This window comes from Tripterygium wilfordii, chromosome 17, assembly GCF_013401445.1.
Source record: "Tripterygium wilfordii isolate XIE 37 chromosome 17, ASM1340144v1, whole genome shotgun sequence".
In the NCBI taxonomy this organism is placed as follows: domain Eukaryota; kingdom Viridiplantae; phylum Streptophyta; class Magnoliopsida; order Celastrales; family Celastraceae; genus Tripterygium; species Tripterygium wilfordii.
The window spans coordinates 933,862-960,119 of NC_052248.1; the positions used below are offsets into that span (position 1 = coordinate 933,862).

Below are 26,258 nucleotides of genomic sequence, written 5' to 3' on the forward strand. Positions count from 1 at the left end.
AGCCGATCAAATTTAAAAAATTGTGTGGATTCCACACCAATAAACATACATGTGATTAAAACTGCAGAGAGACTTCTACTGAAATGACCTTTAATCCGGTGATTGATTCATTAGATCATATGTTTGGCCCCACCTTTTTTAAACAAAATTGGATATCGAGTATCTGCCCCTTCAATTAAGAAAATAAAAATCTTTTGATTCATACAATTATTCAAGAAAGCGTGGGCCCAGGGCAGTCATTGCAGCTCATTCTGCACCCAGAAGGGTAGGCATGGGCCGAGATTGAGTAAAAGCCCAAACTGGCTACACCACCTTGCTACTAGCCTACTACTAGGTACTAACTAGTAACTACTAAGCAGAAAAGTTATGGGCCCAGACCCAATCTGAGTCATAAGCAAGCCAAAAGGAATTTGAATCCGATGCATTGGCCATAGGGGAGGAATTAAGAAGACTAGGACAGAGGCCTAAGCTTCCGCGACAACCATTTCTTCCTCAGCTTAACTTCCAATGCTAAAAACGTTCTTGCTTTTGTTTCATCCTCAAGGAGATCACAGGCATCCAGTATAAGGTCTTCGTCCATGTCCGGCAGAGCTTGAACTGCTTTAATCGCAGTCTCTATCGACGCTGATTTTGAATTCTCATCGATTTTCTTCTCATCTGCTAATGAATATACAGCATTTGTCATCTCACGTAGAGCAGTATGCCACCCCCAATCTTCCGCCCGTAATTTTTTGGGAGATGGAGAGCATTTATCTGGCTTGCTTTTGGTTTTCCTATTAGGTATGTCAGCTTTCAAATCACCATATGCTGGCCCTGGTTCATTATCTGCTTCATCTTCACTGGAACTTGTTGCGGCCAGAGACTCATGACTCATTGATTCTTCACAAAGGATTTCAAACTGAAGACCATTTTGCAGCTCTAGATTTTGAATGGAAAAGCCATCATTTTCGCCAACATTTGAGTCGCCGCATATCAAACACAAGTCTTTGTAGTAGGGAACAGGTCGAGTCATAAACTGTCGCACGTCTGTATGTGTCTGCATATATTTTATCACATTAGCATTTTTTCAAAACATAAATAAGCAAAGGAAAATGCAAGTCATCAGAGAATTATAAATACTTTATTGGTGATGAAAAATTGTCAGTTTAATAGGTTCAAAAGTTATCCTAATGGTGAAGATCAATTATAAAGGTCAGCTATGACACCCGCCTTACGGTTTCAGCACTGGTGGTAGGCATAACAAGGAAAGATGTACTTCGTGGCTCAAAAACGCGAATTCTAGGTGTAACAAAAAACCCTAAAAGATTTAGTAATATTTCCAGTCCTATACAACACAAGCAGAAAATTATGTTCCATGTAATTTCCAAATGTTGCGTGTATGCATGGATGGACACGCACCTTGATATAATCTTGCCAGAGCGAGTCATCAGCAGTCACCATTTGACGAGTTTCATCCCAAATAAATCCATCCACTTCAAGAAGATTCTTTATGGCATTATGTTGCCTTCTCAGAGTTTTGTATCGATTTTTTAGAATATCCACATCATAGTTGAAACCAAACTTAGCATTAAACGCCGCCATCATCTCCATCCACGCATGTTTGGGGAATACACCGTCAATCTGATTTCCTTTTACTAGTTGCTCCAGCATGATGTCAATGAAATAACGGTCCATTGGTGGTTGCCAAAAAGTCCTAGAACGAGTGCTTGATCCTCCTACATTTGGAGTATCAGCTACTCCCTTTGAAGAACAAATTTGGTGAGCTTCAGCATCTTTAAATTCATTCAGGGCTCCTGGAGATGCCTCACTAACAATTTGCGGCTGAACAACAGTTGTGATCTTATTCTCAACCAAATCCTCGGACATTTGTGGTTCCGTGTCACCTGATACTAATAAAAAATGGGTAGAAGCATACGTCAGAAACTTAACAGATACAATATCTTGATATATTGTACTAAAAAATGGCACCAACACCAGCCGAGTTACCTTTTCCTTCAGCTGTTTTCTTTCCATATATCAAACACAAGTCATTATAATATGGAATGGTTTTGATTCTAAATGACCGTGCATCCGGGTGTAACTGCAATAAATAATCAGTTAAGACTTGTAACAAGATAATAGATCCATGAATTGTAGCACAAGAGCACAAGCTTTACACCTTAATATATTCATCCCAGACATTATTTTCAGCAGTCACCATTTGTCGTCTTTCATCCCAGATGAATCCTTCCTGGTCAAGGAGTTTCTTCACCGCCCTGTACAGGTTCCTGAGTGTTTTGTACCGATTTTTCAGAACGTCCTTCTCATATTGAAATTTAAAATTTGAATTGAACAATGCAGACATTTGCTTCCACGCCCTTTTGCTGAATAAGTGATCATCAAACTTATTTCCTTTGCTTATTTGCTGTAACATGAGATTGATGAAAAACCTATCCATTTCAGGCGTCCAAATCGTCCTCAAACGATCCCCGCCATTTTCTGCTCGCTTGCCCATACTCTACAACACCAGAAATAAATCAGTAAAGAGCATTCAAATTCCCACAAATGACAAATATACAAAGGCTCATCAGTAAGTTTGTAGATTGTTAGATATATCCGCCTCTCTTAACAACAATTATCAATTTTCTTTCTGAAGTAAGAATCAAAGACGAAGTATTGATAAACAGAACATCATTGAACAAGTTTCTTATTGAAAATCATTAGAAAACAACTTCTTTTGTCTGTATTAATACGGATATTTAAAGATTTAATGTCCTTTAATTGCCACAGCCATTGCCTCCAATATGAGCACGTCTTGGATTAGAACCCTAATAAACTAAAACGGTAATACACATGGGTGCCTCCTATCCTTTATCATATTTGCATCATGAAAACTAAAAAGCTTAATCTTTTTAAGAACCAAACAACCAAGATTCGTAATTCCAGGTATGATTACGAAGTCATCCACATTGAGCTATAAATATCAAATCTTCTTAAAATTTCAGTCACCAGAACGACAAAGAGACCAATATCCTCTCTTTCAGCAGGTCAAAGACATCTTTTGAGCACAAGACGATCATAAAAGAACCAAATATACAGTACCCAGAACGAAAAAACAAAAGAAAGCTTCACATTCGCATGTATTGTACACCCAGAACGGACAAAAACAATTTACATGTGAAGAACAGGATTCACTATACCTTGGAATCTGGGGAGGGAGATCACAGGAACAAGAAAAGAGGGGTGTTTGCAAATTTGGGGATAAGATTTTCCAGGATTAGGGATTAGAGACTAACCTGAACGGTAATGGTTTCAACCCTGTTAGGGTTATCGCTCATCGCAAATTAAAAACGAGAGCAACGGGATTGTCTTATCCCTGGTTCATGTACGGTGTTTGCCCAGAAACCCAACCCAAGTCTAAATTAAAGCCCACCCAAAATTTTCTTTTTGTAAAATTATGAAAATGACTTATTTGCAGTAAAATATATGTGGACTCCTGATCTCTCCTAGTAGCTCCTCTGCTCTACATTGATAACTGATAAGGGTAAGATCATCTGTCAAAAATAGCAAAAATAAAAAATAAAAAATTTCTTCCCTTGTGTATTATACTTTTATATAATTATTTTTTTATATCGATATGCAATTTAATTATGTAAATAGAAGGAAGATGCATTGCACGTGTTCAATGAACTTTTGGTTATAGTCTAGTGATAAATTTTTGTTAATTTGTTAGATCAAATCATATGGACTCAAAAGGTTCTGAATTCAATTCTTACTCAAAATAAGACCCCATTGGACTTTGATTCAACTAACTCTATGTCGGGTGAGAAATTTCTATATGCATTTATATGGTATTGACTGAAATTTCCCTTGAAATATGAAACACATTTAATTGTGTACAACTTTAATTTATCCCGAGTTCGATTATCTGACAACAATATCTTTATGATCACGTATTAAAAAAAAGAAAAAGAGGTTGTATTTCACTAAACAGAAGCTTATTTTTTGTGTTGCGTTTTTCTTTGCATTTCTCACAATATTATAGACAATAATGTCACATAAAAGAAGTAGCCAACAAAAGATGAATAATCCATACTGAAATTGTTACATTAACTTATTGTTGCCAAGACGTATTTAAAGATGAAACAAAACAAAAGTCGAAGGTTCATCCAATTTTGGAAGCATTCAATTCAACAACCATATCATTTGTTAGGGCACGAGATAGTTGCCAAGAAAGGGGTGGTGCAATCCTCTTCATATTCTTCCCTCTTTTTTTACATAAAATGTCTTCCCCTCCAAAACCAAAAGCCAGCCACTCTAGATCTCTCTCACAAGTATGTGTACATGACATTTATAGCTCAAGCAGACAATATCAACTGTTATGTTAAACCTAAAGTTCCAACAAAATGACAATAACATCACAAAGAGATCTTCATGGCTAGCACAAACATAATGCAGCTACGGGAAACATACTCGAGATAGAAAAATTAGAGGATTGCCTGTGATGAAAATTGTTATTTTCGTATTATGTGCATGAGGGATTAGAGGAGAGGAGAAATATCCAGGGACGAACAAATAATATACAGGTTTATAAACTTTTACCCTCCCCATGCACGACGACGTATAAGGGAGAATCCATGTTTATTCTGATATGCTGACTTGTGCCCCTCGTCAAGTTTCTCATCCCTCACTAAGACTGCAAAAGCCTGAAGAAGCATATCCTTCTTGTGGACAGCTGCTGGCTGTAAGTCTTATAAATGTATAAACTCAGACTCAAAAAAAGATGAGCAGTCTAAAAACCGACATCTATGGAAGAAGAGGTCTTTTAAGATCAGACAATTTATCTTTCAAAACTCACAAAGCCAAGGCCTTTGCCTATGGCACATAAAAAGTTATTTTCCCTGGGTGTTGTGGGAAAGAAAAAACTGGAAATCAGGAAGCTTAACCTGCAAAGCTTGGAGCCAATTATCAGCAGCCTGCAATAGGGAATTTGCTTGCTGCCACTCATCGGCTTCATTGGAAGACAAAATTGAACCTTTCAACTTGTAGGAACCAAGGCCAAATACTGGTAATGAATGCATGGTCACAAGAAGCTTTCCTCCCACTCCAACGGCGAAATTGTATCTGATTTTTGCCTGTACAAATCACGAGCAGTACCAAAATCATGAGTCATAATGCTAATGATTTTGACTGATTAGGGGATGGTCCATGGGCAAGGGAGAGAGATGTACTTCTTGAGCGTGTTGATAAGGAATGGAAGGATAAGAAGGAAGCATCTAGATTTTGTAGTGTTCGACCCATCGGTATTCTGTATATAGGGTACCTGAACCAGATGTTTGACTAATCAGTAACAGTAAATATGATCAGAAGGCTAAAACACACTCATCCTTTTTTTGACATCCAACACCTAGGAACATATCTTACCAAGCCACACAGATCCAACTTGCAGGCAATAAATCACAACTCCTGTAAATTCCGATATCTGGGAATTTAGATGCAATAGTTGAAACCTGATGTAGGCGGTGGCGGCGACAGTGGCATCCAAGGGCACCAAGTCAGGACCCAGGACAAGTAGAAAAGGAGAAAATCAATTCACAAGAAGCTAAACAAGCTAATGCGCATGAATATAGTCTTGCCTTGTCATATAGAGGTTTTCGATGACGAGGCTGTTCTTCTTCCAAATATTGAAATGCAAGTAGCCCAAGTGAACTGGAGATCTCAGATTCATCACTAGAGAAACTTATTGTCGGTTTATCTCTCAATGCAAGTCCATTCATCCTTTCAGAGTTCACGTTCATAATGTTACGTTGAACCATGCTCCATCAACAACACCTTTCCCTCGCCATAATGCCTCACAATCACTGCTGCCAACACTACTCTCTCTAGAAGACTCTGCATCACTCTCTTCACTAGGTTTCCTGAGAATTAAATATGAATTAATCATGAGAAAGATTGAACATGCACTTTCTTATTTTTGGCTTTGTGCACAACAATAAGCGAATTGAAACAGCATTGGAAAACAAGTAGTCATTTACCTCAAGCAAATATTTCTACAAAATAGTTAAACAAAACGCAAGGGAAGAGAAAAATTAGATATTTAAAAGTTTGATTACACCAGGAGAGCGCCCAAAGAGAATCTGGGTCAGATGACATATCTACATGAAATACAAGTGCTTAAAGAAGGGCTTGGATGAGGCCCACTCACTTCATCCACCCCCACAAATAAACAATCTTGCTAAGAGATTAAGTTGCATATGGTTAAAATAAAACAGGAATATCTATTGGGCCTCTTTTTTTTTTCAATTTTATCCCCACATGTGATGAATTCAATACAAAAGCTAGTAGTCCATTTGATCAAAATAATAGGAAGTGGAACATATCCTGGGACCACCAGAGGTCACCTCATTGAAAAACTGCCAAGTAAACTCCAAGCCTGAGCCTTTAAATCTATCTTGATGCAAAATGTTGAACCATGCTGCTAGCTTGAGTAGACAGAAAGAAAATCTCCTTAAAGCCAAAAAGAAAAAAGAATACTAACTTAACTTTAACCCAAATCAAAACTGCTCAAAAACAGAGATGTCATATATCGTACAACTATCGAAAAAGAAATCTCAGAGAGAGAAAGAGCAGCAGCCGTTGAGAAGAAAAGCTTTGAAACAAGAGCCAACAAATAAGGAGATGCAGCAGATTAAAAACTCAACTAGAAACCGAATAAAATAGAAAAGACTAAATCAAGCTCACCTCAGCCTCTGTGAGTCTACATACAATTGTATCCCTGACAAGGATGGAACATAGTATTGTATAACAGATTCGCTCCCATTTAATAGAAGTGGTACTCCTACTCCATACACACTCCACTCTTTGAAAGATTCCCATAGATCACCAAGACAAAAGAACGGCTGCAAATCAGCTTCACGAGTTCTCCACCTCTGCGATCTTGCCTGTTGACTCAAAAAAAGAAAAAGAAAAGAAGAGCAGATATACAGCACCATCACATACCCCAACACTTGATTTGATCATGGCAAAACCATAAAATGAAATATCTTTGGGAATCTAAGTTTCTCTGTCTTTGACATCAGGAAATAAAAGAAACCATTCTCTTGAAATGTAAGAAGACAAACTGAATACTTTGTTCATTTGAATTATTTATACAGAAGAGACACAAAGAGCAGAACAATTATCACGAAATCTCAACATCTTAACTTGCATCTAACCAAAGAGTAAAATTCCATGTACAAACATAGCACCACAATCACCTGGACTTGCATTTACTTTTGGTTGCTTCAAACCAGAGATTAAATTTTCTTTTCCAATTGCCAACGAAGTTATGTTAAGAAGCAACAAGGGGTATGACCTAGAAGAAGAGGGAATGTGTGTCAAAACTCGGGACTAGACAAGTCTTTTTAAAGCTTTGCCCAGTTGAGTCTCATGAAGTTGTATAAAATGAATAACTGGCCTCCTTGTCTACTAAAGAACCATACAATTTTTTTAAAGCAAAATACCTCAAAATCTTGCAAATTCTCAACACTTTTGGGATTAAAAAAAAAGAAGAAGATGCTACGCCCGTTCTCCTAAATCATCTTAAACCCCATAGAAAAGAAAATTCTCACAGCAAATGATCCTAATTTACGCTTTATATTGATTTAACTAAACTTTCATCCATCATAAAGAGAAACAACGGAAACAATGAGTTTTGTATCTCAATAACAACTTCTGCTCTCAATAAAACCTACAATCCACCTCGCGTTCCCAAAAAAAAATCAGTTGAACAAAAATGCTGCTTCATTATAGCAGAAAAAGGAGAAAAGCCTATTAGAGCACGAGACTACACACCCTTACCTCCGGATACTCAGCTGGGACGAAAGGAGTAACCGATTCCATGAGCCGATCCAAATTGGTCAAATTAGCAACTCTAGGGGGAGAGGCGGAGCGCGATAATGTACTCATCCGAGTCGGTCCTCGCCTGCAGCAAGTCGACTTGGTTCTCCTTCTGCAACGGCCTCCCAAGCTCCTTCTGCTGCTGCAGCAAGAGCTGCTTGTGTCGCCGCTCCGGCGGCGGGTTGTAGAATCGGTCACCAGAGTGGGTTTGAGTGACAGCGAAACCGCCCGAGTTGGACATTGAAATAATTTGACCGAGCGACCCGTGCGACTTCGTACATGCACCCACTAAGATTGCGGGCACAAAATAGTGAAAATACTAGTGTTCGGTTTGATTATTTTTGGTGAGTTTATTTTTGTAAAAATATTAATAGATTAATAAAATTGATTAACATTATTGCGTCAAGAGTGGAAAGTAACTCTCTGCAATCTCTGCAATTTTAAATTCGAACCCACCATGATACGATCATACCATAATTTACCACTCAATCAAATAATTTTGTTGTCTGCATTCAAGTCAAAATCGATTTGTTTGATAGATGTGAACTGACCTAAAATTGACTTAGAATTGAAGCTTTGGTCCTAAAAAACCTGACCTCGTAAGATTGGGTTGTGCTTACAAGTAAAACTCTTTTGTATCCCAACAAAGTTCTCCTTGAAGGTGGCATCGACTTGCTTTGTATTTCCTCGTGTCGCATTATTATCAATAACGATAGGGATTTAGTAGATGTTATCCTAACTATTGAATTGTATGCAAATGATTTGATGTGCATCATGTGGAACTCATGAATTCATTTGAATTATATACGTCAAATTCAATTGTTTAGATAATTGGAATATCAAATTGTTAAAATTCTTTTATCATGTTTATATGATTATGATCTTCGATATAAAAATCCCATCGGGATCACGTGGAGTACTACTCCACCAAACAATCCACGAGCCAGCTTGTACATGCAAAAACATGTGCTCATGAAAACAAAACAAAAAAAATCAACGACAAAAATTAGCTTCACAAGCAAACGCGCCATGCCCGAACAAGGGAAAACCCAAAATTTAAGTCTGAACTGGACCGGGCCCATTCAATGAGACCCAGCAAACAGCCAGCTTGTTTGGCATTCGCTGATAGTGATTACTAGTTTTACTTTTTTCCCTTTGGTTGACTTGACCAAACCAGACTAAACTCGTAAGAAATCGGTAAGGTGCACGCCGCACGAGTCATAACTCGCCGTCGGAGTTCAGCCGTCTGGAGATCACGACCGTTCATTTAAGTACTGTTTACTGTGAATATTTCTGAAGGGAGCCATCCGCGGAGAATCGTCAGGCCGAGGGCGATGACGACATAGGAATAAAAAACGAAACAAAAGCCTCACGTTTTGATGTATGAGTCGTCATACATAGAGATGAATATTCCAATCCAATTCAATGGCGGCCTCGATCCGATCGAGTCTCACCCGTAATCCAATTAGGCACATCCCTTCTCTTATTGGATCCTGTTCCCTTCACGGAAATTAAAACCCTAACTCGAGCTTGTTTGTGATTCGACTCACCCGGTTACGCAGCTCTATCTCCTCTTGGCCATGCGACTCTGGTTCTCGGTGATCGGCCTCTCGAGGGAGGACTCCTTGGTTGCATTCTATCGCGCTCCAGATTCTGCTTGTTCTTTGATTTCTTATTCTGCTTGTAGAGATGTCCAACAATTCTCATGTCCCTAATGCTAGGGGTCTTCTTTGCAATGCAGGTGCCGGTGCCGCTGCAGGTATGTTGTCATGTGCTTTTAATTTTTTTGGAATTTTGGTTGCTCAGGAAAACTGAGGAAAAGATGTTCAGCGAGAAACAAGTTCAAATTTGTGATTTTGTTTTAGCAAGATAAATAGCTTGCTCAAGTCGAAGAGGAAATGACGTCTAAAGATACGACTTGGGAATTTGGTGCTATCGTCTAATTATGGTAACATTGAATGCTCCTTTTAAGTTTTAAGCTTAATCGGTTATGGTTCCTGTGATGCAGGAGTTATTGCTGCAACGTTTGTATGTCCCTTGGATGTTATAAAGACTAGGCTTCAAGTCCATGGGCTTCCCAAGCTTGATGCAGCGCATTCAAATGTTAGAGGTATGTACTACCCTACGCTCAAGATGCATGTAGAATGTTATTTTGGCATGGTCGTAAACTATGACATACCCGTATGGAAGATTGCAGAACAGATAGAGATAGCATCAGTTACTTTATTAGGCTCCTTCCTGTATCTTTATTTTCTGTCTTTGGAGAGGTTTCTGTTGGAATTAAACTAATATCCTAGAATTTGCCAGGGGTTATTTGCTGATTGGGCATTCATAAAGTTGATATAATATAGAGGTTATTCTTCATTTTCTCAGGCAGTCTAATAGTTCATAGAGATTATTTCTTCATTTTCTCTCAGGCAGTCTAATAATTGGTAGTTTAAAGCAAATATTTCGAAAGGAGGGACTTCGTGGAATGTACCGTGGGCTCTCTCCCACTGTTTTGGCATTACTTCCGAATTGGGCGGTAAGTTGTGTTGCTTCTCATACTAAATTCTTCAACTTCGCAGTTACCAAAAGTTTGAAAGATGACTCTTTATGGAACATGGAAGTATTACTATTATGTCTGCAACTTTTACTAGCATGTGCATTTTATGAAACTACCACATACCAAACTAATCTAATATCACTTAGCAGATATTTTTTCATGAAAAAAATGGACAATTTTCCTGTATCACTTAGCAGATTTTTGCATAAAAAATGAAGGACAATTGTGAACCACAAGGAATGTTAAAAACAGATTTCATAAGTTTATATTTTGTTACAAAGCTATGAAAGATTGACTTCCATCTCTACTGCGGATGAAAAAAAAAAGTATTTCATTAGTTGGAGTCAGTTACATGGGACGTAGGGCACACCCAAACAATTATCTTTTCAGAATTCGAGTCCGTAAGGTTTGGCAAAATTTTGCCCTAACTACGTAGTTACCCCAGCCCACCTTTATCCATGCTTTGGACCAGCTGTGTTACCAGCAGACGTTGAAGTGAAAATATTCACTCTTAACCTGTTACACATTCAATGACTAGCAAACGACTTGCTTATCAATGTAGTAATTGGTTAGGAAACAATACGCATCACTGGTTTTTTTCAAAATAAGTAATATGCGTCAATGTTTATTTTTCTTGTTTTTGTCGTTTAGTTTCCCTCTGTTGCTCCCTTTGTTTGGCTCCATCTCCTTGGTGCCCCTTACCAATATGCGCTATGTTGGGGCTTTATAGACTTTCATTTGCTGGTCTATTGATTTCAGAATACAGATTTGTTTTTGCTTGAATTTGGTATTAAAATTTTCATGGTTCATGTTCTTGCCAGATTCACATAATTATTCTATTTTTCTTCTGCATGATGCTATGTCTTTTTCTTTCTTTTGCAGGTTTATTTCACAATGTATGAGCAACTTAAAAGCTTTCTTTGTTCAGATGGTTAGTTCATGACTTGCGAATAAACTGGAAGGAATTTTTGCTTCAGTATTCCCCAATTTGTCTTTGCTATATACTTGTTTTGTTGTAATTCATTTCAATTATATGACGCGACTTTGGTCATGGTTCATCTGCAGATGAGAATCATCATCTTAGCATTGGTGCAAATATGATAGCTGCTTCTGGTGCTGGAGCTGCCACCACAATTGCGACAAATCCTCTTTGGGTTGTGAAAACAAGATTACAAGTATGTCAAATTGACGTTAAGGCATATACTTGACTTGGTGGTACCCAAGTTCGAATCTGCCACCTCACTCACTTACCAGGAAAAAAATTGACGTTATTGAATGTAAATAGAAATAACAATCTACTTGGTAATCATTGAATTTGTGTAAATTAGAAGTAATTTTAAAATGATTGCCTGTGCGTCAGACATCTTATAGCTTCTGTTGATGGATGTGAAACGTTTATCCTCATTTTTTTTTGGCTTAAAAGAGAGGGTGCTATAGGCAGCTTTTAGGGCTATATTTTATGCGTATATACCGAGCAACAAGCATACAACATTGTTTATAATGGATTGACCTGCCAAAAAAAATAATGATCTTAGACCAATTTGTGTTTCTTTTTTTTGGGTTTGGTCATTAATCTTAATTATTTTACATAACTGTTAGTCTGCTACAGCTGATCGTCCTTGCCATGAACATGCCATGTGAAAATCATTTGATCTGCATTTGAGTAAGGTTACCATAATAAACTTGTTGGTGACCCCCAAGTGTTTTAGGACTGAGGCTATGAGGATGATAGCGACCACAAATAATCGTGTATGTATTTATGCATCTTGTTCTCTTTTTATAGAGAATTGAGGCTCCAGTGGCGTAGCTGATTATAGAATCAGTGACAGTATTATGCTGGAGTACTGAATGCGTCGGGGCTATCAATAGAGTAATGGCTGGTTAATGACAAAGCCTTTTATGATTTTAGTTGAAGATAATTTATAACCGTTATAAAATTGCCATTTCTTAAAATAGTTTATGTATAGCCGATCCCAAACTTTTGGGATAGAGGCTCGGATGATGATGATAAAACCGTTACATTCATCTCTTTTCTCCACAGACACAAGGAATGAGAACAGGTGTGGTTCCATATAGGAGTACACTTTCTGCTTTGAGGTGAATTGCTCATGAGGAGGGTATTCGTGGCCTGTACAGGTTTGTATTTCCTGATGTTAATCTAAAGTTATATCCTGAATGCAGGGTTATCTGTGAAACATTACATTGACAGCATCTTGTAATCATTTGTGTGGCAATTAGTGGTCTTGTCCCTGCATTGGCTGGTATCAGTCACGTGGCTATTCAATTTCCAACATATGAGAAGATCAAAATATATTTGGCTAGTCAAGGTAATTGCTCACCTATTTTCAGCCTTCTATGGATTCCACTGAAAGAAACCATTTATGATTTGGTAATCCATTTTCAGAGAATACCACGATGGATAAACTCAGTGCACGCGACGTTGCCGTCGCCTCATCTGTCTCAAAAATATTTGCCTCCACGTTAACATATCCACATGAGGTATGTTTCAAATGGATTTTCTGAATCTTGTTAACTACTTGGTGTCTTTACTTGGCATTTTATTCCGCAATCGAATCAATAAATATCAGTTCCTCCTCCCCTCCTCTGTCCCATGGGTTATGCGTTCAAGTGCTATAATTTGTTTCTGGGGAAACATTGTTTGCAAATATATCCTCTCTTGCCTATTGACTTACTCTACATTTTTCTGTGTTCTTACTCTCATAACTTTACAACTATGAACCACTAGGGTTCGCGCCCCCCCCCCCCCCTATCAGTTATCTGCCAAAGAAAAGGTTTGAAATAGTTGGAAAACCTTTTTGCTGAGGTACATTTTATTTTACTCAACTCTTGTGTTTTTTCTCCTTTAAACTACCTCTCTGGATTTACCTCAGCTTATGCACCTTCAGTAAAATATTGCAGCAGGCATGAGGGCATGCAATAGGACCTTCCTACCTTGAAACTAGCAGTAGTATTACCCACCATGTTGCATGGGATGCAAACACCATATTTGATTTGCTGGAGCACATTTTATAGGATTTTAAGATTCATAGCCAGCAGTAGTGCAAATTACGTCGACAAAGATAAATTATATTATTTTTCCTACAATACATGCAGGTGGTACGCTCAAGACTTCAAGAACAAGGTCATCACACGGAAAAGCGTTACACTGGTGTGATCGATTGTGTAAAAAAAGTGTTCCAGCAAGAGGGACTTGCAGGTTTCTATCGAGGGTGTGCTACCAACCTTCTCAGAACCACCCCAGCGGCTGTTATTACTTTCACCAGCTTTGAGATGATTCACCGGTTTCTTGTTACTCTTTTCCCTCCTGATCAACACACTCATGCACTGTGAGATGAATGCATCGAGTTCTTATGAAATCTTGTACTAGCATCAAATACAACCACAGCAGCGGAAAAAAGGCCAGCCTCAAGTCCTCGTGGTGATACAGATTCTTTTGTTAGTTCTGATAGCTCATAGCTCTAGCAACATTCAGAATACACTCTAGCAACATTCAGAATACAACTTGGCTCTCATAAAGTCGTGCAACAAGTACTTAAAACTGGGCTCCGACCATTGGAACTCTCCAATAATGGGGATTGCCAGGTTGATACTGTGTTTAAATTATTCATTGTAAACTTTTGAGTTGCTACATTGCTGTTTAGCTTTGGCGCCAGGATTCTAGTGTTTTATTATTTTTTTTATAATAAAGAGTCTACTACGTGTAACAGATCTTCATCAGGGGCTGTGATTGCTGCCAGTTGCTTTTTTGGTTGAAGGTGTATTATACTACCTGGCAGATAATAAGATTAGAACAAAATTAAATCCAAAAAGTTTCAGAATTAGATCAATCTACTGATCTTGCAGAAAAAGTAGATGTCATAGAATTGAGATTTTTTTTTTACGTACACAAGCTCTCGTATCCTTGCTTTAATCGTGTTTAGATGGAAATTATGTAATGATTTGATTTGGACCATATCTGGGCTTTGCAAGATCTGATTGATTGAGCCCATGATCTGTTGGTCATGGGCCCTTGCCGTAACGGCCTTAATAAATTTTTAAAGAAAAGTGTTTTTTTTTCCTAACATTGAGTTTTTAACTCTTTTTTTTTTCCCAGCTTTTATATATAAAGATTTTTTTCCCACATAAATGATAAACTCATAAACCCCGTTCCCTCTACTCTCCGTCCGGTAAATCCCTAACATGTCTTCCTGAAAAATTTTAACGTGTGACCCGAAGAAGGGTAGGGAGGTTTCAGATAATTCAATCTCATCCACCGCGCGCTTGGCTACGTACTCGTTCTTACTCACGGAATTCCAGGTCATAGACGACCAAAGAATGGAGTCAGGTACGAAGAAAGACTCCATGGAGAAGCTCAGTGGTTTTGGCATCACTTCCATCGATGATGATGATGATGGCGACGATGAAGTGCAAGACATCGTTGTCGATGAAGATGATGACGACGAAGACGAAGATGAACAAGAATCTGTAACTCTAGGTTTCTTAGAGGAGAAAGAGTATGACTGGTCACTTCTCCGCCAATTCTTTCCTAGCAAGGCTGGTGGCGTACCGGTGCACACTCAGTCCTTAATCTTCTTCTTAGTTCATGATTTTTCAGATTTTTTAAATATTTAATCTGTCGAGTTGATTTATTTCTAGTTTTAGGGAAGATTCTCTATTGTTGCGAGGCAGAATTTCTTAAGATTCTAATTTTATGATATAGGCATGGTTGGATCCTGTCAATTTGCCCTCTGGAAGGTGCTCTGCTTGTGATATATGTGGCGAGCCTTTGCAATTCGTACTTCAGGTATCTACTAGTTTTTTTAATTCGTGTCAATGTCACCAAGTTATGCAGTCCAATACATTCTGGAGAATTTTGAAATGTTAGTTATACACAGTATTATTGTACAGAGGGAGAGGGATTGAAATTGATGACAATTTTTTTTGAGCTCTTAGGTATACGCACCAATCTCGGAGAAGGAATCTGCATTTCATCGGACTTTATTTGTGTTTATGTGCCAGTCAATGGCTTGTCTTCTACGAGATGAACATGAGCAGTGGAAGTGCTATCCAGAAAAGGTTTCTCGGAGGTATTGCATGGGTTCTGTAAATTATTGGCATATGCTTCCTAATTCTTTTGTTTTTATACGTACACTAGTCTCTGATTATGTAATGCTTTCTAAGTGTGAAGGTTTTCTGTTGTCAATAGCCTCACCTTAATCCCTTTTACCCAAGAGTGCCCCCAAGATACGATGGGACTGACAAACCTTCTAGAGCTGGAGGTATCTTATCTTCATAATTCCGGGAACTAGTTGTCTAGCTAGTGCTAAATGAGCAGTTTATACAAACTCCTATTGTTCTTATATTCCACTGACTGAAAAATCATTATCATGCACTAATGTACACAGCTGAAACTTGCTCCATGGGGCTGGCAGGTCAAATTAGTTTGCTGAGAAATGCCCCCTTTTTAATTTGTAAGATGTCAATATCTAAGTTTCATGTTCTAGGGGAGTTTGTTAGGATGCATAATTGATTAATCAAGTTAAAGTCTTGTATAATTGCAAAGCTACTACTGGAAGCATTTCTACCGAGGACCTAGAACTTGTTCCTACTCTGTTTTTTTCCTGCAGCTATAAGCACTTATGATGAGTGTTGATGGTTTTTAATTCATGCTTGTTTCAGCCAAGCTCTGTAATTGGTGTGGTACCTGGAAGGGAGATAAACTATGCAGTAGTTGCAGAAAAGTTCATTACTGCTCACAAAATCACCAGGTAAAATGGTTTCTTAAGCACTTGTTTTTTAATCGTGCAGAACATTTATGAGTGGAATATCTGCTCCACTCTCTTTTTCTTCTCTTTCGCATTCTCACTTTTTTGTGGGGTTTGCAAGTTACACACTGGCGCTCAGCTCATAGAATTGATTGCCAGTGGCTGAGCCTCTCTTCCCAGCCCCTCAACTCTTGCGCTAGTAATGGTGGAACCACTTCTTCAGATATTCAAAAAGGCTAGTATTTGCATTTCGTAAGTTATTTCCACTTTCCAATATGTCAATTTCTCAATCATATTCTTCTCATTGATGGATGCTTATCGATATGTGAGTCGCACATTAGATGGCTGTATGATATGAATGCCAGATGAGCATAATCGTGTAATCAACTATCTTACTTTTAAGTTGCTATATACCTGTATCCATGACCTCATGTCCTAAATTGTTGATTTTAGAAGGATATTAGTTAATGTCAGTGAAACTATTTTCAGAGATGAATTAAAAGGTCCTTGCAAATTTCCTTGGTGTCTTCTTTCCTAAATGGTCTAGAATCATAAGTTTTGGGTACTTGCACTAGTTTCCCTAGGAGTGCACTGCTAACTTGACAGAATATACTTATTTGAATACTACCTTTCATTGAAGTTTTGCATTGTAATTTTGCAAGCAGTTGCTAGCAACACGTTGTGGCCAGAGTATGAGATACGAAATGTGGATGAAAGTGAGTATGACACAGAAATGATGGAAGACAATGGACATGCTAGTTCATTGATAACAAGTAACAGAATGGATGACACGATGAACTCATTGTTGGAAAATTTTGAGGTACTAGTGTCATGCTGTTGACTTTTGTAGTCAGAGGTTACGAATACTTACTTCACTCTCTTATCGTTACCTTTCAATGGAGGGAGACAGTGACAGAAAAAGTTGGGCTACTTTCCAGCAGCGCATTGTTAAGGCCCTTGCACAAGTTGTGAGGTAATATGTTTCTTCATCTAAGGATAAATCTCTTGATTTTAGGTGGCTTCTTTTATATGCATCCAATTCCAGGGTCCATCATCTTGTGTGACCAACTTTAACACAACTTGAAATCACCAAATAAAGAGGCTGCAGACCTCGACTGGGGCCTCCTCATTTTACATAGCCATCTCCTATAAAGGCCTTATGCTATATTACTGGTTACTAATTTGGTACACATGAAATTTGATGAGGTAGTGTATATACAGAATTGTGATCAAATGAAATTGGTCAGCCAAGCTGGCCCCCACGTAGGATTGAACTACAATCTTTAGTTTACAAGACTGATGCTCTGCCACTAGTCTATGGAATTGGTCAGCCAACTGTATATACAGAATTGTTGATCTAATGTGGATTTTTTTTTTCTGCTAGAGAATTGGAATTTTCTTTCAACACGAATCAAACATAGGCTACCTATATTGTTCAAACTTCAAAGGAGTACCTTTATGATTTCTTAAAGGCAAAGTTATTCCTGAATGCTGGAGAAGTAATATGTTCATATGTTCTAGGTATTTGTCCATATGTTCTAGGTTAGATATTCCCAACTTAGTTCTGGTTTCGGATATGACCCAATTTGATTCATTGCCCAGCCTCGTCTCAAAGTAACAGAAATTTCTTTCCTGTCCTTTTACTGGCTTTAGCATTAATAAATAATGCTTGAGTTCTAATTTTGCCAATTTGGGAGAATTGATTCTGTCTGTTAATAGCAGATACTGTCGGGATGCTGGTGCTAAACCTCTATGGCCCTTGTCAAGTGACCATCCATCTCAAGCTGATATCCCTAAATGCCGCTATTGTGGTGGTGCAATGATTTTGGAGTTTGAGGCATGTAAACAGTTAACTTTAATATGACTTTTCAAATGACATTTACCTTTAAATGACCATTTTATATAACATTGGCTGAACTTCAAGTTATTGATTTATTTCTTTTTCGTGTCTTATCAGATATTGCCTCAGCTGCTCTATTATTTCAATGTGAAGAACGATGTGGATTCTCTTGATTGGGCCGCTGTATACACATGCGAATCTTCTTGTGAGGCAAGTGTGGCTTATAAGGAAGAATTTGCTTGGGTCCAGCTACACTCTCCATCTGCTTCTGTACCTTGACAATGATAAAAGTGATGGACTTTCTGTGTCGCGCATGTGTGTGGTGGATAGATTTCGATCACAAATTGTACCAAGTTTGTCTACGAATTTTGGTTCTTTGCAGATTTGTTGCACTGCAGTCATGGAGTTTAACAGATAAAATTTTGTTCAGTTATGATAGGGATATGGATCCGAGCAGCTGATGTCCTAGTTATCTCAACTGTTGATTTGTATGTGATCATATGGGACATGTGAAACCCAGGAATTCCTAAATTTGTTCTAGGCACAAATATTTAAGAGAGACAGAGTGATGCTTGTTTACAAAGGGTCGGTCTGGGCCATGAATTTTCACAATAAGCATTTGGGTCCAAGATGTAGAGTGATGGTCCTGATGGATGTGTACCGGCTGAACCTGGGCTCTTACACACATCTCCAATGGGCCTTACGTAGAATCATTCTGGGCCTGAATTTACTAAAGAAGGCTTTAGGTTCCTACTTCCAAGATGGAGAGTGATATATGTGAAGCCCATTAAAAAGATAAAATGCACGGCCCAAGTGGAGCCCATGCTCATACTTGTAATAAAAAACGATCGGCACTGGGCAGGGTCGCCGTTGGATGGGGTTTGTTAAGGGGGTCGTAACCACGGCCGCCGTCACACGCACTTCCACGGGCCTACAAAAGAACTTTCATATTCAATTGGGCCTAACCCCCCGTTCTCTCTCTCACCCAATCCCTGTACCTCGACATTAGAATTTCTCTGCAACTTCGAGCTGCTCGGTATAGGCTATAGAGTGCCAAGGTTGAATTCTTTCTGTTCGTTCCTGTAAGTATTCCAACGCATATATAATGATCTGATACATTTTTGTTGTGTGATTTTTGGTTTGTGATGTCGTAGGCTTGAGAAATGGCGATGTACGTAGTGTACCGGCGGCTTTCAGGTGGATCGACCACTTCACAGCAGCTAGTTGGAGCCTTGCGTTACGCTACTTGTTGGAGATCATATTCAACTGGCTTCAGGGAGGAACGCGACACTTTTGGCCCAATCCTTGTGCCATCTGACAAGTTCGTCTTTCTAGCTTTTTTTTACTGCTTCTTTCGAAAATTTCGCCACTTCTTTTCAAAGGATAATGGAGTTTCTCTACGCGTTAACTTAATGGAGCACATCAATTTTTTTCAGGCTATGGGGAGCTCAAACTCAAAGATCGTTACAGAATTTTGATATTGGCGGCGAGCGTGAGCGGATGCCTGAACCAATCATTCGTTCCTTTGGCATCCTCAAGAAATGCGCTGCCAAGGTTGATTTTTCAATTTCCTTTGCAATTTTCAAACTATGTATGCTTTGTCTATTTTTTTGCTTTGTTTCTATTCTGCTTAACTGAACAGCCAGAAGTCTTGGTTTACGTTATTGCTTTTTTCTCTGTCAAATTGACAGTTCTTATGAATTTATTGAATGTATTCTTACCGAATTATTAGTCTGGATGAGATTTTGCTACTGTAACAAGGATCTCGAGTTTTTATTTTTAGTTTTATAAGAATTGTTAATTTATAGATGATTAAAATTAAATACATAGAGCACAGCATTATGAATATGCCTGTTAACAGATAGCGAATGGAGTCATAACTCATAAGACACAGGAAAACACAAGAAACAGGGAACTATGATTCTGACCCCCTAGTTACAAGTTACAACCTATATGGCCTAACATTTTAAAGGTAAAACACAAGAACAAGTAACACTAACACTTTAGAGTTAGAATCGAGGTTGTAGATCATGCATTGCAAGCCAGGAAGCTCAATGTCTTGGAAGACTTCTTGCAGTCTCGACACTATCTGTCACAGATTCAAAGTAGCATTTAGTTAGCACCTCTTGTTTAAGTAATGATGAAACTCTTTGCAGCAGCTAGTGAGTTCCTGTTGACATCTTCAAAGCACTTTATCTCTTCTCGAGTTACATTATGCCTTTAATGTCATTTGCACTGTATAATTGTCAGTTCTTGGTATTATTTCTATTTATTTGGATTTATTGATATGTATTGATGCTGAATATTGGCCTAGATGAGAAGTAATTATGGTGATATGTCACAGGTGAACATGGAGTATGGACTGGATCCATCTATAGGTAAAGCGATTATGCAAGCAGCACAAGAAGTGGCTGAAGGCAAGTTAAATGATCATTTCCCCCTCGTGGTGTGGCAGACTGGAAGTGGCACTCAAAGCAATATGAACGCCAATGAGGTAAGACCTGTGCCATGCTCTTTCAGGCTTTTGATTTGTCCTGATTGTTTTTTTAATCTGTAGCTATTTCTTTCGATGCTTCCATGATGAACTTTCTCTACTGCTTATCGTTTTATTGAAATAATTTGTTATTGAGAATATGAATACAATATTGTCATTGATGATTAAAATTGGAATAATGAGGACCTGAAGAAACATTGAATATGCAAAACTACAAAAAAAACTGGGTCTCTACTGGATTATGCTTTTAATGTTTCTAAATGAAGTTAGAGCTACTATCTGTTAATATCAATAGTTGCTTTTGAAGCATCCTCGTGAAATCTTTGATCATGGTCGTAACAAGATCTGGCATTCAAGGAGATGATTTTGGCCCATGGAGCAATCGAAATTATAATAATGATGTTTATTTAATTATTATTTTTTGTAAATTTGGACTTATCCAGGTCATTGCCAATAGAGCAGCTGAGATCCTTGGCCACAAGCGCGGTGACAAGTTTGTGCATCCAAATGACCATGTCAACAGATCACAATCTTCTAATGACACATTTCCAACGGTAAGTTTAATTTAGTTACATTCATGGAGATTCAACGTTCATATATAATGTTTAAGTAGATAATTACTATTATTTATGATGAAACTATCTGATTTTGACTCTATTTTTCTTAGTGGTCTAATGTATACCTGGTTTTTGCTCTCTACTTACTAGTTCTCCCCCTCTCTGTCTAGGTCATGCACATTGCTGCCGCAACGGAAATAAATTCAAAATTATTACCAAAATTGAAAACTTTGCATACTACACTGCAGTCAAAGGTTTGATTTTGTATTTAGTTCTTCTTTGGAAAGAAAGAAAGAAAGAGGATGACTGTAATTGAATGTCTGTCTTTTGTTGTTTCTCTGTAATGTATTGATCTTCCAATATTGTATCCTTTTCTTATTGGAGCTACATCTTCTTCTCTTTGAATGGAAAGGGCTCGACTTTTCCCCATGCTTCATATGCGTGACTTGCTAACTGAGTGTCATAACTCTTTGGAGCCTCATTTATCGGCCTGATGTTATATCCGTGCTACATAAGAGCCAATTTCTAATGTTTAAATGTAGCTTTTCACTGGATGTTATTGTTACGCCTACATTATAGTTTTCACATGTTTTCCTCCACATTTCTTTTTTGCAAACTTTAACTCTGAACTGCAGCTAGTTTTTCATATGAAGTAAGCTAGACCAAGATGATATGACATGTGCCTCTTAACTTTTTCACAAGAAATATTTAGGCTTTCGGATCTTGCTCCGTACTTGGTACTTTCTAGTGAGTTAAACTCATTGATGCAGCATATTAGTGTAACATGCTTTGCTTGTATGTCTACTTTATATCTTTAAACCATTTACCTGCATGCCTTGGGATATTACTGCATTCATCTATACATGCTTTTACCTTAATTCAACCACCTGTTTTACTAATTGTTATGGTTTTCTCAGACCATTCAATTTAAAGATATTGTTAAAATTGGGCGCACTCACACTCAAGATGCAACACCGTTGACTCTTGGCCAAGAGTTTAGTGGCTATACTACCCAAGTGAGCTTTCTTTCTACTTGGCTTCTTGGTTCTTTTTTGGGATAAGTTATGTCAACAGATGAACATGTAGCCCAATAGTAGAGTTGTAGGGGTGCAACCTAGGGGTCACAGATTCAATTCCTGGAAACAGCCTCTCTACATATTATGTGGGGGTAAAGTCTGCATACATATTGCCTGTCCCCGACTCCGCCCATTGCGGAGCCTCGTGCACAGATGTTGTTTGTTTTTGTTAGTTATGTCGGGTATTATTAATTTATTATACTCTGCTTCTTGTTTATTCACCACTGGATGAATTTGCTCTATATTAGAATATTTGAGAAACTGGACATTATATAGGAATTACTGCTGATTTGTTTTATGAGTTGTTGCAGGTGAAATATGGGATTGATCGTGTCATGTGCACTCTACCTCGCATGTATCAGGTTTTGTATGCATGCTTTCAGTATGAATTTTACTTACTTTTCGTTTTCTCGGAAAGCTCTAACAGACTCGTATTGTTGTTTGAGCAGCTTGCACAGGGTGGTACTGCTGTAGGGACTGGATTGAATACGAAAAAAGGGTACATATTGCTTTTACATTAAAGGAATTTTAGAGATAGTGTGTTGTACTGTATCTGTTGTTGGCTCGTTGCATGATTTCTCTGGCCTCATTGAACCTGTCCATTTATACTGTATTAACCTGAGTTTTCTCTTTTGTTCTTCTTGGTTAGTTCCATATTGATATATTCAAACACTCACCTTGAGCTCCTAATGCTTCACTGTACTTTTTAAAAAAAATGTTTCTTGCTTCACTTGTTTTCCTTATGATTGAGCACTTAGTGAATTGTGCAAGGTACGAGAAAGCAATATAAAAAAGATAAAAAGAGGTATTATGACAGGAAAATTATCATGCAATCCCGTGTTTCCATGAGACAGCGTTAAGGGAAAGACATGACTATCAACATTAGATTTACTAATTTTTTTTCTTTTCCATGTAGCCAATCTTCATTCATTGGATAAAAAAGCTTCTGCTAAAAACCCCGTTGCCAAACATTTTTTTTGGATTTTTTTTGAGCAGCCCGAAACAAACATACATTATAAATTTGTTAGTGTGCTTGTCCATAAAGAGGTTGTTATATGTTACACATTGAAATCTAGCTGCCTCAATTTTTATTGGGTGTGGATATATGTGGGAAAGGGTCTGAAAAATCTGCTTAAAAGGTTCATACAATCATACCTCATCTTCACAGTATTTTGGGATCCAAATATGAGCATTGGTGGATGTGATCTTATTTTATCAGTAGCTTTAAATTTTTTGTCAAGGAATTTGTGACTTTCTATTATTTGTTTTTCATTTTCTTTATCAATGACAAGTTTTTGACTGTTCTTGTAGGTTTGATGTGAAAATTGCTGCAGCAGTAGCAGAGGAAACTAACCTACCATTTGTCACAGCGGAAAACAAGTTTGAAGCTTTGGTTAAGCTCTGATATCTCTTCTCTTCTCTCTTTCTCTGAAATATTCTTACACAAGCTGAAAATCAAATATATAATTTATACCAGGCTGCACATGATGCCTTTGTTGAAAGTAGTGGAGCCCTTAATACAATTGCTGTATCTCTTATGAAGATTGCAAACGACATACGCCTATTGGGAAGGTCTCTGTAATGAATATATGGTTTCCTTCTTCTTCTTTTTCCCCCTCTTGTTGTTTTACTCCTTTTTAGTAATGTTTAGTGTTCTATTTTATCCAGCGGTCCACGTTGTGGCCTCGGTGAACTCATTCTTCCTGAAAACGAGCCAGGCAGCAGTATTATGCCTGTATATCCTCTCATCTCCAGATATGTTTAATGACTGAAAACCCTTATCTTTTTAGTGACGCTATCTCCACTTAAGGATTTTTCTCTCTATAGTTTACTAGTATAATATCATTATGTCATTTTTTTTCCAGGGGAAAGTCAATCCCACCCAGTGCGAGGCTCTCACTATGGTGTGTGCTCAGGTAAATTTGAGCCTTAAATTTGACACAAGATGAAAGTATGATTGATCAAAGAATACCTTTGTAATCGTTGCTTTAAATGCCTTCAAGATTCTGGTTTTGCTTTCCTCCCCTTCTTTTATACAGTTCTGCTTTGCCACTTCCACAATTAGTTTTTAGTTGGTTTTAGACTATTACTGTAGTTTAACTTACACTTTATGCACCTTGTAGGTTATGGGAAACCATGTCGCCATTACAGTAGGTGGATCAAATGGACATTTTGAACTAAATGTATTCAAGCCAATGATTGCCAATGGACTTCTACATGTATGGTTTCTGTTCATAGAAGCGTCGATTTTTACATTAACTGATGTGCTCTTTTTTTTTGGAATTTGAGATGTGATTTCTATGGAGGCACCGGAATATTATAGCAGTTGTACCTCAAATGTTCAACTACTGGGATGGGATGGGCTGGATTTGAATCCGAAATTCATGACTATGACTTTCAGCAAAAGAGATTCTGTGCAGTCATCTTCATCCTGGAAAATTTAAATTGGAGTTATTCTAGTTGGAAATTCGGAACACTTTTCAGAGAAGAATCTTAACGCTATTGCATTGTCTAATTTTATTTTCCCTCTTTATTTTGGCCTCATGAATGAATGTGGTGAAATTTTAAAACAGACATGCTTTTTATTAGCATGCTAATGGAATTACTTCTTTACTTGAAAAAATTCTGCTGATGCCTTGCTATGTTATATAATACAGTTCTCATTTTCGCAAGTGTTTTGACTCTTTATTGGCAGTCACTTAGATTGTTGGGTGATGCCTCTGCTTCCTTTGAAAAGAACTGCGTGAGGGGGATTCAAGCAAATAAGGAAAGGATCTCAAAATTATTGCATGAGGTCAGTTATTACTGAAATCATAAATTTGACCATGCCCAAAAGTATGCAAAAACTAACCGGTCGTTTATGGTATTATTTTGTGCATGTATGTCCTTGCAGTCGCTCATGCTTGTCACTTCGTTGAATCCTGTAAGTTTTCAACACCATTTTCATGTCCTGTATTTCTTCCTGATTCCCTGTTCTATGAGTAATAACTTTGTTGTTGCTTCCATTCCAGAAAATTGGCTATGACAATGCTGCAAAAGTTGCCAAGACTGCCCACAAGGAGGGAAGTACCTTAAAGGTAATGATTCCTCTTAACACTGTGACTATGTTATGTGTTTCAATTTTGTGGACTGTGATTATTCGCTGTGAAATTCGAAAAGACAGGCAAATTTCCATGTATGTAATGGAAACCAAACAATTGAACAAATAGATTTCCCGTATTTTTCTTGGACAATTGTTTAATCATTGGGGGCATAAGTTATATCACAAAATGAAAGTGACTCATGGAAGAATGGGTTGTTGCATTTCCGAGGCGGCCTTGGCTCGGACAGGGGGTGGGGGGTATAATAAATTAATAATGACACTGTAAATTACTGATGCTTGCTTAATAATTCCTGGCGTGGGATGATATTATAGTATTTTAACCCCTTGCAACTTGGGATACATTATGTTAGATCTAACTTGATGAATTTCTGCAGGAAGCTGCATTGAAACTTGGAGTGCTCACCAGTGAAGAATTTGACAGTCTTGTGGTGCCTGAGAAAATGATTGGCCCATCGGAAGAAATTACTGTTACAGTTTGAGGCTCATCTTCCTTTTTTTTTGGCATCAATTGGTCTGGTTTTTCATTCTTCCAGCCATTCTCTCTAATCTCTGATGAATAATTAACTATTCCAGTTGAGAGCATATTTTTTTCACTTTCAGGGAATCAGTATTCTCGAGGTTTTCCGGTAGGAAAGCCAATAAAAAAGAAGGCCTCCTGAATTTTGCACTGAGATTTATACAGAAAAAAGCTGTAGAATGGTCTTGAGGTTAATTTTTCGAGCAAAACAAGTGATAAAGCTCTCTGGTATCATGTTTTATCCATTTTCTGCTGAAGAAATAAATGAACAAGTGTTATTGTCATCACGATAGTAATCCAGATTAACTTGGAAGCTTTCTTCGCTCCAGGTTGTATGGATGAATCATGGAAGTTTCTAATGCCACAGCCCACAGGTTCTCGTATACCTGCGCCAGTATGCCAGGAAAATGGCGAGTGTCCGGTTCAGTTACCGATGCATTGCAATGTTTGTAATCTTAATTAGGGTTTAGTCTGCTGAGCCGCGTCCTTCTGCTTGCCGCGCAG

General features: G+C 38.0%; 4 protein-coding genes and 1 pseudogene across 11 annotated transcripts; 3 read left to right on the forward strand and 2 right to left on the reverse strand.

The window, feature by feature from the left end:
* Nucleotides 1–153: 153 nt before the first annotated feature.
* On the reverse strand, nucleotides 154–3,429 carry LOC119983108 (L10-interacting MYB domain-containing protein). 3 transcript variants are annotated; one of them, XM_038826776.1, is made up of 5 exons: nucleotides 3,276–3,429; nucleotides 2,159–2,497; nucleotides 1,987–2,080; nucleotides 1,399–1,883; nucleotides 154–1,036 (listed from the first exon to the last, which is right to left on the reverse strand). In XM_038826776.1, exons 1-5 carry the CDS (start codon nucleotides 3,315–3,317, stop codon nucleotides 452–454), a joined length of 1,545 nt encoding a protein of 514 aa, XP_038682704.1. In that variant the 5' UTR covers nucleotides 3,318–3,429; the 3' UTR covers nucleotides 154–451. The 3 variants fall into 3 exon arrangements, with proteins under 3 accessions (XP_038682704.1, XP_038682703.1, XP_038682705.1); XM_038826775.1 differs by having other exon boundaries at nucleotides 1,399–1,889; XM_038826777.1 differs by having other exon boundaries at nucleotides 1,399–1,889; nucleotides 3,180–3,357.
* Nucleotides 3,430–4,474: 1,045 nt separating this feature from the next.
* On the reverse strand, nucleotides 4,475–8,167 carry LOC119982075. 4 transcript variants are annotated; one of them, XM_038825257.1, is made up of 5 exons: nucleotides 7,819–8,167; nucleotides 6,721–6,920; nucleotides 5,404–5,897; nucleotides 5,211–5,302; nucleotides 4,475–5,114 (listed from the first exon to the last, which is right to left on the reverse strand). In XM_038825257.1, exons 1-3 carry the CDS (start codon nucleotides 7,924–7,926, stop codon nucleotides 5,774–5,776), a joined length of 432 nt encoding a protein of 143 aa, XP_038681185.1. In that variant the 5' UTR covers nucleotides 7,927–8,167; the 3' UTR covers nucleotides 4,475–5,114; nucleotides 5,211–5,302; nucleotides 5,404–5,773. The 4 variants fall into 4 exon arrangements, with proteins under 4 accessions (XP_038681185.1, XP_038681183.1, XP_038681186.1 ...); XM_038825255.1 differs by lacking the exons at nucleotides 6,721–6,920; nucleotides 7,819–8,167 and having other exon boundaries at nucleotides 5,404–5,489; nucleotides 5,616–5,778; XM_038825258.1 differs by lacking the exons at nucleotides 4,475–5,114; nucleotides 5,211–5,302; nucleotides 5,404–5,897 and adding exons at nucleotides 5,916–6,462; nucleotides 7,236–7,333.
* Nucleotides 8,168–8,979: 812 nt separating this feature from the next.
* On the forward strand, nucleotides 8,980–14,219 carry LOC119983006 (nicotinamide adenine dinucleotide transporter 1, chloroplastic-like). The gene is made up of 9 exons (XM_038826644.1): nucleotides 8,980–9,616; nucleotides 9,866–9,967; nucleotides 10,275–10,381; nucleotides 11,285–11,333; nucleotides 11,468–11,577; nucleotides 12,444–12,538; nucleotides 12,641–12,729; nucleotides 12,807–12,901; nucleotides 13,517–14,219. The coding sequence occupies exons 1-6, from the start codon at nucleotides 9,547–9,549 to the stop codon at nucleotides 12,501–12,503; spliced, it is 498 nt and encodes a 165-aa protein (XP_038682572.1). The 5' UTR covers nucleotides 8,980–9,546; the 3' UTR covers nucleotides 12,504–12,538; nucleotides 12,641–12,729; nucleotides 12,807–12,901; nucleotides 13,517–14,219.
* A 352-nt stretch (nucleotides 14,220–14,571) lies between these two features.
* Nucleotides 14,572–18,636, forward strand: LOC119982510 (annotated as a pseudogene).
* Nucleotides 18,637–18,876: 240 nt separating this feature from the next.
* Nucleotides 18,877–26,038, forward strand: LOC119982509 (fumarate hydratase 1, mitochondrial-like). 3 transcript variants are annotated; one of them, XM_038825941.1, is made up of 19 exons: nucleotides 18,877–19,065; nucleotides 19,162–19,328; nucleotides 19,444–19,561; nucleotides 20,352–20,501; nucleotides 20,945–21,055; nucleotides 21,229–21,312; nucleotides 21,976–22,074; nucleotides 22,446–22,496; nucleotides 22,584–22,633; nucleotides 23,446–23,527; nucleotides 23,612–23,706; nucleotides 23,803–23,869; nucleotides 24,000–24,050; nucleotides 24,258–24,353; nucleotides 24,830–24,928; nucleotides 25,028–25,057; nucleotides 25,146–25,211; nucleotides 25,612–25,748; nucleotides 25,838–26,038. In XM_038825941.1, exons 2-18 carry the CDS (start codon nucleotides 19,171–19,173, stop codon nucleotides 25,714–25,716), a joined length of 1,512 nt encoding a protein of 503 aa, XP_038681869.1. In that variant the 5' UTR covers nucleotides 18,877–19,065; nucleotides 19,162–19,170; the 3' UTR covers nucleotides 25,717–25,748; nucleotides 25,838–26,038. The 3 variants fall into 3 exon arrangements, with proteins under 3 accessions (XP_038681869.1, XP_038681868.1, XP_038681867.1); XM_038825940.1 differs by having other exon boundaries at nucleotides 18,877–19,089; nucleotides 25,612–26,038; XM_038825939.1 differs by having other exon boundaries at nucleotides 25,612–26,038.
* The last annotated feature ends 220 nt before the right edge of the window (nucleotides 26,039–26,258 follow it).